At 35.3% G+C, this 12,211-nt stretch overlaps 1 protein-coding gene across 4 annotated transcripts in view; it reads left to right on the top strand.

Annotated features, from left to right (window-relative positions):
* Nucleotides 1-12,211, top strand: part of SLC30A7 (solute carrier family 30 member 7) — an 84,954-nt gene that overhangs the window by 59,321 nt on the left and 13,422 nt on the right. For all 4 annotated transcript variants that reach the window (XM_077992348.1, XM_077992370.1, NM_001266184.1 and 1 more), the window contains 2 exon segments: nt 5,850-5,940; nt 10,162-10,311. In XM_077992348.1, the coding sequence (XP_077848474.1) occupies nt 5,850-5,940; nt 10,162-10,311 (241 nt within the window).

The following is a 12,211-nucleotide window of genomic DNA, read 5'->3' as shown; positions in this document are numbered from 1 at the left end:
ATCAGCTTTTGAAGAATAAAATTATTCCCCTCTTTTACTGGTAAACTCATACCTAATGACTCATCTCTTTTTATTTATGATAGGGAAATGGTGCTTCATTGTGAAGGCTAGAATTGGGTTAGTCAACCAGAAGTGAACCTCTAATTGTTTCCAAATGCTTACTTTTTGGGTTTGGATGCAGCTCTAAGTCTTAGCTCAGTCAGGAATTTGCTAAGCTTGTCTTTTTCTACATATCCTTTCATTATGGCTAGATAGATCCAAGCTAAAATCTGGTTTATGCTTCTCCATTACAATAGTTAATCAGAAAAATATGGACACAAACTCCTGAGCTAAACACAATTTTAAAAGGCAAAAACTAGAGTTTCTAAAGGTTTCTTTTACATTTTTATGACTCTTTAAATTATTATAGAAATTGGCCATGTTCTAAGTTGCGTATCACTACGTGATTTAGCAAGTACCGTTATTCCCTACCATAGTTGTATGACATAGTTATGGCTCCTATAGCTGAAATTCTTGCATTATTTTAAAATTGATATTGGAGAAAGTTAGCGTGACATATCCATTTGCTTTGGTGAAATGCTTGCTGCTGTTGAGTGTAAACATTTTATTAAAATTCTACCTAAAAAGGCAACCATTCCAAATTTCAGTATAGGCAAATCAATAAAAACCACAATTGATCCTTATGAAAAAAAGAGATAAAAATGCACTATAATTTTTTTCCTTATATCAGTTATGATGTCTTATAATTTAGTTAATTTTAAAATATGTTTATTTCTAACATTAATTTTATTAAAACGTTTATCTACATATGGTTCTTGAATTGTGTTAAAATGAGTGATCTCTAATTTCCCTTTTAATTCTAATATGATATTATCTGTGATCATGTAACTTCTTTACTAATTCTAGAGTCCTTAAACTAAGGGCCTCATGTGAAAGTGAATTTTAGGAGGAAAAAAAAGAAGTACTAGGTTCTTTTTTAAAAAGGTGGTAGCAAGGAGTAGCAGACTTTGGAAGGCAACACGCATGGAATACACACATAAAAATTTGAACAAAGATTTGGATAAATCTGTAGATGTTTTTTCTAGGTGACTTATTAAGAGACTGTTGGACTGTCTAAGAGAATCTCTTTAATGTTTTAAGGCTGATCTCAAGGATTATTATAGATGGGATTCACCATCTCTTACTGTGTTTTAGCTCCTTGGGGGAAACAACTAGACTAAACCTGAGTATTCTGAAACAATAAATTTTTAAAACTTGTTCGCACAAGTTATTTCACCCCTGTTGCTTAAGTAATGTTATTTCTCATACTGTATGCCTTCTGTTGCAGTTGAGTCAATGCCTCTTCTATTCCTTTTTCTCTTCCTCTTTACTTTTAAAGGTATGTTTAAAAAGAAGTTATCAACATACCAATTAAGAAACCATTCACCAAAAGTTCATGGAAAGTGAAAATGGATACAAGCATAATATGTAGTTGCTTTAAATTCGTATGTGCCTTCTTCTAAATGGTGTACCCTAAATAAGTTTGATACCTGATTTCCATTGCCTTCTCTGCAGGCTTATTAAAAATAAAATTATGAATTTCTCTGAACCAAAATATTCTATATTATTTATTTTTGTATTTCCAGTGTCTAGCACATGCTTGCTCCATGGTTGGCATATAACAAGATGTTTGTTGACTTGAACTTTTCAAAACTGAACTTGGAGTCTAACGACCTGATCTGTTCTAGTTCTCCTGCTCATTAGCTGTGTCTTTAAACAAACATTTCACACCTTAAACAAGTTACTTTGGTGTTCTAGGCCACCATTTCCACAACTCTAGAGTAAAGTCCCATCTGGTTCTAGAAAATCTGATGCCAGATACATAGTAGTAGATCCTTAATAATTGCTTAATATTGATTGCTTAATAAAATTCATTTGCTGGATTATCTATCATGATAGAATAAATCATTTTGCCAAGTATATCTATGTGTCATTTGGTGACACTACTTTTTTCCCCTTAGTATATAAAAACAATTTATATTTTCTTTCATTTCCAAATATATTCTCTCTCTAGTATTCTTTATAGTTTAACCACTTTTTCTTATTGAATGGAAAATATATAAAAGATAAAAGAAATTGCCTGGATGTTTAGCCTACTCCTTCATTTTATAGATGAGAAAACTGATGCTCTGGAAGAATATGTGATTTGCTTAAAGCTATTTAATGGCAGAATCAGAACCCAAGTGTCATGGTTTCCATTTGAGAGTAATTTTCATGTCAGATATCTAAACATTGTTAGTAGTTCCCTAGATTAAGATTGGAGAAGAAATTATTAAAATAACTAAACTTAGGATGTAGGTAAGAAAAAAACTTTTTTTCTTATTCTCAAACAGTAATTCAAGGAGAACCATTTTTGTGCCTCATTTTCTGAGTACAGTTAGGGAAAGATAAAAATTTTAAGTTTAATATATAAAAACATTCTGTGATGGATTCTTTCTTTTTCCTGAGAAATGAGGATGGAGAGAGTAAAGAAAAATGATGGTTGAATTGTACCTAATTAATATGCCGTCATTTTTTTCTTTGCCTTTTTTGTAAACACAGGAAGTCGTCACCTATTTAATAGCAACACAGTAGGTAGAAACCGATACCACTCTTCAGTTTAGATGAATGAATAACCGATATTCTTCACTGTCAAAATCCTTAAGTCCATTTGCAGTTGTTTTCTACTCATTTTTTTTCTCTTTCTCCAACCTGGCTTTTACTCTTCCTGAAATGTTACAGTGGATGGACTCAAACAATATTTGCATTGTTTAATCTGATGGCCTTTTTCTGTTTCTGTTTTTCTTCATTGAGGCATTTACTATTACTGGAAATATGTTTCCCCTTTTTCTAGATGTTTTACTTACCGTGCCTTTACTTTCTTTACCTAGTGCCTTTTCTTAACTGCTAATGATTCCATATATTATTTAAGATTTAGTATTGATCCCGAGCCTTAGATATACTTTTTAAATTTATGAATTAATTATGTTTAATAGATTCAGCTATGAATTCTGTTCCATAAACATTTATTTGCCAAACACTGTCTGAGATGCTGGGTTTACAAACATAAATAAGATAATTCCTACCTTAAAGCAACTTTCTGTTTAGAGGGAGGGGGAAACACAAGCTGGTAATTATCATGCAATGTAGTAATAGTGTAGGTAGCACAGATTGTTTTCATAGGAGCACAGAGAAGACACTTCATGCAGTGTAGAAGGCAGTTTGCGATCAGGAAATATACCCTAAAAGAGGTGACATGTGAGATTTCAAAGAGTGAATGTAAGACTGTAGGGCAGCTTAGGGACATTCTAAGCAGAGGTTACAGTTTGAGCAAAACCATGAAAGTAAGAAACAGTATAAGGTAAAGTACAAGTATGTTTTATTTGGAGAGCTTAAAATATGAAGCAAGGATTAATAGGTGAAGGTAGAGGGCCAGATCCAAAAATATACCATGTTAAAGAGCCAGCACTTATTCCCTAGGCAGTGGGGAGCTTTTGACACATTTCTTAGTGGGAAAGGGATAGGGTCACATACCTATTTTATGTCTATTAGTCTAACGTCTCTATAAAATCTGGTTGTATCAGTTATCTGTGGATACGTAAAGCACTCGAAAACCTAGTAGCTAAAATAATACACATTATTATCTTATACTTTCTGTCTTTCAGGAACCTGGGTATAGCTAACTGTGTTGCCTGGCTCAGGGTCTCTCACAAGGTAGTAATCAAGGTAGCAGCTGGGGCTACAGTTACTCCAAGGTTCATCTGGGGGAGAGTCTACTTCTGAGCTCACTCAAGTGGTTACTGACAGCATTATGTTCCTTTTGGGCTGTTGAACTGAGGGTCTGTCTAGTAGCTCTCAAGAAATATCCTTCAGTTTCTTGCCACATGGTCCTCGCTATAGCACAGCTCACAACATAGCAGCTGTGGGAGAGCAAGTGAAAGCAAACAAGGAGGGTATACAAGACAGAAGCCAGAGTCTTTTTACTTAATCTTGGCAGTGACGTCTCATCACTTTGCCATACTCTGTTCATTAGCAGCAAGTCACTAAGTCCTGAAACTTTACATAGGGTATGAATACTACATAGGGCAGGGTCATTGGGAGCCATCATTGAAGCTGCTTGTTACGTGGACTTGAGGAAATAAGACTAGAGCTGAAGCGACCACTTAGGAAGCTATCATAATAATCCACGTGGAAGATATGGAGATTATTGTGGACATGCATAGTACAATGAAGGGGAAGGAATTGAGTCAAGAAACCTTTAGGATATTAAATCATGAGAACTTGGTGATTTAAGGGAGAAGAAGGAATTAAGGGTGACATCTAATTTTTCTTGATTTGATTATCTGTATTTCTGTCACTCATTTAACCAACAATTGGGCCCACTTTATGACCAGCACTTTGCTAGATCTTGGGAATATAATAGTGAGCCAGATAAGCACTGTGTCTTTTCTTTTGGGTCTTTCTTGGTACCTCTCTTTCCTTTCCATCTGTCAAAATACCACTAGTCCTGAAAGTACACTTGCTTCTACTCTTCTTATGAAACCTTCCTTGAAAGATGGATGTTCTTTTTATCTTCTTCAGCTACAGCTATTATCAGAAGTTTTACTTGAAAATTTTGAAATTCTCTAAGTTTAAAAGTGAGCACTGACTTAAGCTATTAAGTGTAGGGAAGCCATTTCTGACCTCCTCTCTTAACCTACTTCAAGCAGTAGAACAGTGCATTGCCACTCTGAATCATTGGAATCACATGGAGAGCTTTTTGGACATTCCCTCAAAGATTCTGATTTAATATATCAGAAGTGAAAACAAAATGAGACTCTAAGGTGAATTGGATATTGCTAGACTGGAAAGCCATTACATTCGAGTAACCGTCACCATTCTACTATTAATTGTTTATGTACCTTTTTTTTTTTTTTTTTTGAGATGGAGTCTCACTCTGCCTCCCAGGCTAGAGTGCAGTGGCACAATCTAGGCTCACTGCAAGCTCCGCCTCCCGGGTTCACGCCATTCTCCTGCCTCAGCCTCCCCAGTAGCTGGGACTACAGGTGCCCACCACCACGCCCAGCTAATTTTTTTTTTTTTTTTTTTGTATTTTTAGTAGAGATGGGGTTTCACGGTGTTAGCCAGGATGGTCTCAATCTCCTGACCTCGTGAGCTGCCCGCCTTGGCTTCCCAAAGTGCTGGGATTACAGGCGTGAGCCACCACGCCCAGCCTGTTTTGTGTACATTTAATCATCCAAATAGCCTAAAACAGTAGTTTCAAATACTAATTGAAGACTAGTTACAGCAACACGTGCAGACTTTTGGGCACCATCCCTAGAGGAGCTGAGTTCATTTCACTGCATCTGTGGTTATCGCCAGGCTTCTATATTTTTTAAATAATGAAATATGACTGATATTGAACAAATAGACTGATGTATTCTTTTTTTTGTATTTTCCTTATCAGTGCTATTCAGATAAGTGCATGTAAATATTTGATAAATATTAAGGACCAGTTAGCATGGTAGGCTATGATTACTTTGGAAGGTTCTGACCATGTGGAGTCATATTTTAACTAACAGTTGAACATGTGCTGGGTTTAGATGATATTATATTATTTCAGTTTTATAGCTTTACTTTTTCATACATTAATACATTTTCTCTAGGTCTTTTACTTTTACTTTGGATAATTTACTGATCACATGGAAAATCTAAAACAATGGTTGATTGTTTTTTCTCATATTATTCTAAGTCCTATTATATTCTACCATAGGAAGGGATATTATTACTTTCTTGCTGGATGGGATTGTCAGAATGTGACTTTAACAAATTGTTTTTTTCCTTTTCCTTAGTGTTATTCCTCTTTTAAGAGAATCTGTTGGAATATTGATGCAGAGAACTCCTCCCCTATTAGAAAATACTCTGCCTCAGTGCTATCAGAGGGTGAGTTTCAAATATTCCAAACCATTGGGTTTTATGCTGTTTTCAATCTCTTGATTTTCAGCTTTCACAAATATGGGTAACATGTGTGTATAATTGAATATTTCTTCCAAGATTGAATGCTGACCATGAAATGTCATTTATATAAGCCAGAATAAAATTGTCGGAAAATGTTGAACTTTACTAAAGAAAATGTAGTAGAAATTGTTCTGATCTAGAAATTGAGCAGTTTTTTAAAATATAGAATATCTATAGCAGAGACATAGCATTTATTCAACATAGAGTTTTTGAGCTCCCATTCTACCAGATATTCTTCTAAAATACTGGGGAGGTAATGGTAAACAAGACAGACAGTGCCTCTGTTTCATGGAACTTACAGTCCAGTTGGGAAATACAGGAAATAAACAATAAGTAGATAAATAAGAAAATATCAATGAGAATTACTATAGTAGAAATAAAACAAAGTGATGTGTTAGTCATGGATGGCTACCTTAGATTCACTAAGGGAGTTATATGCAAGGAAATTGAAACCTTAATGACAAGAAAGAGCTAGCCATATGAAAATACTAGAGAAGAATGTTCCAGGCAAGGGAGATTGCTAATGTAAAAGTGCTATGGCTGGATTTAATTTGTGTTTGAAGAACAGAATAAAAAAGGCCATTGTGGCTGAAGTACATTAAATAAAGGGAAGAATGGCTTGAAAGCCTGGAGAGAATGGCAGGAGCAAGATCATTTAGGGTTTTGGGTCATAATAAGAGATTTAGATTTAATTCTAACTCAGTGGGAAGCATTGGAAAGCTTTTAGGCAATAGAAGTGTCATAAATCCTATGTTTTCAAGAGATTATTGTGTTTTCTATGAAGAGAACATATTCTAGGGAGGATGAAAGCAAAGAAAACCAGTTATGAAGTTATTGTCCTCTAAGTGAAAAACAATAGTGGTTTAGATTACAGTTGTAGCAGTGAAGATAAATATACATTTGGGATATGTTTTTGGAAGTGGATTATATTAGCAGAGGGTAGAGAAAGTGTTGGTTTATTACTTGGTAGTTGGTAATGCCACTTACTAGATGGTAATGCCACTTACTGAGACTGAGGCCTTGGTACAGGTTTGAGGATGGAAAATCTCCCAAATGAAGAGTTATATTCTGGATATGTTAAAATGGAAATGGCTACTACACTTCTAGGAGAAATGTTACTTAAGTGGTTGGATATGAAAATCTTGAGTTTTGGGGACAGATTAGGACCAGAAAGAGTTATAAGTCATCAATATATGAATAACTTCTAAAACATCAAGATTGTATGTGATTACCTCCAGAGAAGTTCTAGTTCTACTCTTTTAGCTCTGCTTTCAACTCTAAATTTGGAGCACAGGTGAGAAAGCCAGGAAAGGTAGTGGTTAGTGGGGTGCTGGAAAACCAAAAGAGTGTAGGATCACAGAGTTGAAGAAGGAGGAAGTAATTAACTGTGTTGAATATTTCTGTGGGGTCGAGGAGGGTAGAAACAAGAAGTGATCAGGCCGGGCGTGGTGGCTCACGCCTGTAATCCCAGCACTTTGGGAGGCCAAGGTGGGCAGATCATGAGGTCAGGAGATTGAGACCATCCTGGCTAACACGGTGAAACCTCGTCTCTACTAAAAAAAAAAAAAAAAATGAAATACAAAAAATTAGCCAGGCATGGTGGTAGGCACCTGGAGTCCCAGCTACTCGGGAGGCTGAGGCAGGAGAATGACCTCAACCCAGGAGGCGGAGCTTTCAGTGGGCCGAGATTGTGCCACTGCACTCCAGCCTGGGCAATGGAGCGAGACTCCGTCTCAAAAAAAAAAAAAAAAAACAACCAGAAGTGATCATTGACTGGCCTTCTGGATGCCATTAATGACCTTTAAGAGCAGTTTCATTGGAGTGTTGGAGAAGGGAGCATGATTTGAATGAATTAAGGAGAAAATGAATGGGGAAGTGACAACTCCTTTACGAAGTGTTGTTAAAGGGAGCAGAGAAATGAGTTGATAGCGGATATGGATGTAGTATAAGGATAGAGGGTATTTTTTTGTTTTTAAAGTAGGATGTTTTAGAACAGCATTGTCCCGCAGAACTTTCCCCAATAATGGAAAGGTTCTATAATCTGCACTGTCCAATATGGAAGCCACAAACCACATATGGCTAGTGTAACTGATTCTTTTTAACTTAATTTCCATTCATTGAAATAGTTACATGTGTCTAGTGACTTTTGAATTGCACAGCACAGTTCTAGAACATGTGCATTAACTAATGGTAACAGTCTAACTGAGAGGAAGAAATTGTTATAGTACTAAAGGACATTATTAAAGGAATAAAGTCATGGGAAGTTGAGAAAGGATAGAACCCAAAGCACAATGGAAGGATTAATTGTTGATAGTAACAGGGGTACTATATCCTCTGAGGGAATGCAGAAATGCTGACATAGATAAGGAGTCATTGGTAGATCTAATGGTAAAGGATAAGGGATTTTCTTTGTACTTCTGTTTTCTCTATAATGTACCAGGCAGTGTAATCATGCAGAGAGATCAGAAGGCTAGAGGAAAAAGGAGAAGGTATAAAATAATCTTTTGATACAGGGAAAGTACATATTGCCCATTCAAGATTTGTGGTTATTATTTTAAGGTAGCATCAATCAGCATAATTGTTACTGTTTTACATATATATATATAAAAAACTATATATATATATAATTGTTATATATATAACTATATATAATTGTTATATATAACTATATATAATTGTTATATATAAATAACTATATAATTGTTTTTTATATATATATAACTATATATATATAACTATATATATATAACTATATATATATATAACTATATATATATATATAACTATATATATATATATATATAGTTTCTCTTCTTCACAATAAACTACAAGGTGAGTGTCATCTTCCTTTCCCTAGATAAAATTGAGGCTCACCTTAGGTCCAAATGCTAGTGGCTGAATCAGGATTCTAATCCACGTCACTCTGACTCTAAAGGTCATGTTCTTTCTACTCTACCACACTGCCCTTTTCATCTGTAACTACAGTTTCCTCCCATTTTTTAATTGGTAAAATTAAAGCCAGTTTCTACAGGAATTATTCTTTAGTTTGTGTTTTAAGATAACTGCAGTCATGTACTTGTACTGCTACATATGGAAGTAGGAGAAATCTTTTCCATCAGGTTATTTTATTAACAGTAGAACTCACCTTAGGCCTCATCCATGAGGATGTCATGTAGAAAAAATGTGGAGGGATATCTGGCTAAAACAGCTATGTTGTCAGAATCCAAAAAGAGGAAGAAAAAGTATACCTTGATCTTTTTCCCCAATAAAAGCGGTTTTTAAAGAAGGCACAGTAGATATTATCTCAATTTCCCATCAACTGTCGTGGAGTTTATAGAAAAAAAAATGACTACATTCATCAAATTCTAACAAAAAATAAATAGTTTTGATAGATATAAGATCAACATTTTCTTAACTTCCCAAGTAGATTATGTAAAATTCAGAATCTCCGAACTGAAAAAGATCTTAATGTGCGTTTGGCCCAGCCTTCTGTCTGTTGCAAAATCTCCTCTATGACATCAAGTTGGTATTACAGCTTCTTGACCATTTCCGGAGATAGGTAGTTAACACACTCCCAGAGAAGCTTCCCTCTTTATTTGTAAACTGCTGTAATTGTTATAAAGATCTTTTCACATTGAACTTTTTTCTTTTAACTTCTGGTTGTTGATCTGAGTTCCACTCCTCCAGATCAATATAGAGATGCGGAACAATAGCAGTGATTTGGGTATCTGCCTTCTTCCTGATCTTCAGGGAATAAATCTAATGTTTCATCCTTATTTTCTGTACATTTTTGGTAGTTAGCCTGTATTAAGTTAAGGAAGTGTCCTTCTAATAGTTTTTTTTACAAGTCATAAATAGGTGTTGGACTTTATTAAGTGATTGTTACTGTAAATTTCCCTGTGGGGCATACTCTCAGATGTGTCCTACATATTTTGATATGTGTTTATTTATATTTCCCAAATACTTGTCATGGTACCTGGCACATAATTAGTACTCAAGAGTATTTATTTATTTATTTATTCAAACATCCTCCTTTCCTTTTTTTAAACTAGAGAATAGAATCCATGTTTACTGATATATTGCATAATAAGTAGAAGGGAGTACTTAATTTGATTATGATGTTAATATCTCTCCTTTATATTTCAGGTACAGCAGCTGCAAGGAGTTTACAGTTTACAGGAACAGCACTTCTGGACTTTGTGTTCTGACGTTTATGTTGGGACCTTGAAATTAATAGTAGCACCTGATGCTGATGCTAGGTGGATTTTAAGCCAAACACATAATATTTTTACTCAGGTATGTCTTTTTTACTAACTTCTTTTTAAGGGTCTTAAAATTTTTTATAACTAGTAGTTTTAAAAATATTTACAAGGCCAAGGTGAGAGGATGGCTTGAGGCTAGGATTTCTAGATCAGTGTGGGCAACATAGTGAGACCCCATCTCTACAAAACGTAAAATTAGCTGGGCATGGTGGCACACGCCTATAGTCCCAGCTGCTTGGGAGGCTGTGGCAGGAGGGTTGCTGGAACCCAAGAGTTTGAGACTGCAGTGAATTATGATCCAGTTGCACTCTAGTGTGGGCCACAGAGCAAGACCCTGTCTCAAAAAAAAAAAAAATGCTATTTAACATAATAAATATATATATACTAAACTATAAGGTAAACATAAAGCCACATTTTTTTTTCCAACCACAGAGTCGTTTTGGAAATACCTGTTTTAGTTAATATTCTTCAGGAATAGGAAGATAGTTCCTATATGCTCATCATTGTACTTATTTGAGTTCTTCAAGAAAAAGTATATTATCCTTTACTGCACATTTCTTAGAAGATACATTAGGTACTATCTGAAGCCAAGAATTCTAAAACAGTGTTTGGAATAAGAATAAGTGGCTTTAGCTAAAAGCAGACTGTTAACTTTTTTGTGTGACAGCAAAACTATGGTCACCTACTGAGTGATTTAATAACTTTATATGCTGTTGAGTTTTTCTTAATAGTGCAATTGGAATCATGAATTAGTGCATGGTCTACAACCAAATTATTTCAGTTAAGGCTCGTGCCATCATGAGTTAACATAGCTATATGACTGACAATTAAAGACTGATTACTATGGTATGCATTGTGTATATATTGGGAGAATAAGAAGGTCATGTCAGTAACATCTAAGAAAGAGGTAGAGAGAATATAAATTCTTTTCTCAGTCTAGTTTGTTAGAAACATTTGGCAAAAAAACCTAGACATTGATACCACTGTCAGAATCATCTAACACAGCAGTCCCTAACCGTTTTGGCAACAGGGACTGGCTTTGTGGAAGACAATTTTTCCATGAACGGGGGTTGAAGGTGGTGGTAGGAGGGATGGTTTTAGGATGAAACTGTTCCACCTCAGATCATTAGGCATTAGATTCTCATAAAGAGCACACAGCCTAGATCCCTCACATGTGCAGTTCACAATAGGGTTCGCGCTCCTATGAGAATCTAATGCCACAGTTCCCCCGCCACTCACTGCTGTGAGTGGCCTCGTTCCTAACAGACTATGGACCAGTACTGGCCTGTGGCCTGGGGGTTAGGGACCCCTGATCTAACACATAGATGTAATGAAGAAACAGGTTCCATGTGTTAAAAATCTGTGGTTGAAACTGACATTATATTCCTCCTGGTGTGATACCATGGGGAATACAGAACATGACCTATGGGGTACTCCTACCAAAAACGTTTAACTTCAATCTAACCATGGGCAAACATCCAGACAAATACAGCTTGTGAGAGCCTCAACAGCATATAAATCCAAGGCTGTTAACTTGGATTATTTTAAAAGTGTCAATGTCATAAAGGAGAAAAAGGTAGGGGATAATTCTAGATTAGAGGAAACCTCACAATTAAGTGCAATGTGTGGTGTTTGATTGGGTCTTGGACTGGGGAAAAAAAGCAACCACACAGGAAAGGGCTGAATAATCAAGGAAATTTGATTATAGACTGTAGTAGTTCATTTAATTGTATGAGTGGTTAAATTTCTTGGATGTGATAATGGTATTGTGTTTATAGAAGACTGTTCTTAATTCTTAGGAGATACATGTTGAAGGATTTAATGGCAAAATATCCAGATGTTTAATTTTCAAATGTTTTGGTAAAATTTAAAAATTGCATATAAATATATATGTAGAGATGAAGCAAACTGGCAAAATATTAACAATTGGTAAA

This window comes from Macaca mulatta, chromosome 1, assembly GCF_049350105.2.
Source record: "Macaca mulatta isolate MMU2019108-1 chromosome 1, T2T-MMU8v2.0, whole genome shotgun sequence".
Lineage (NCBI taxonomy): Eukaryota > Metazoa > Chordata > Mammalia > Primates > Cercopithecidae > Macaca > Macaca mulatta.
The sequence above is the reverse complement of the archived record's forward strand: the minus strand, read 5'-3'. Positions and strand labels throughout refer to the sequence as shown.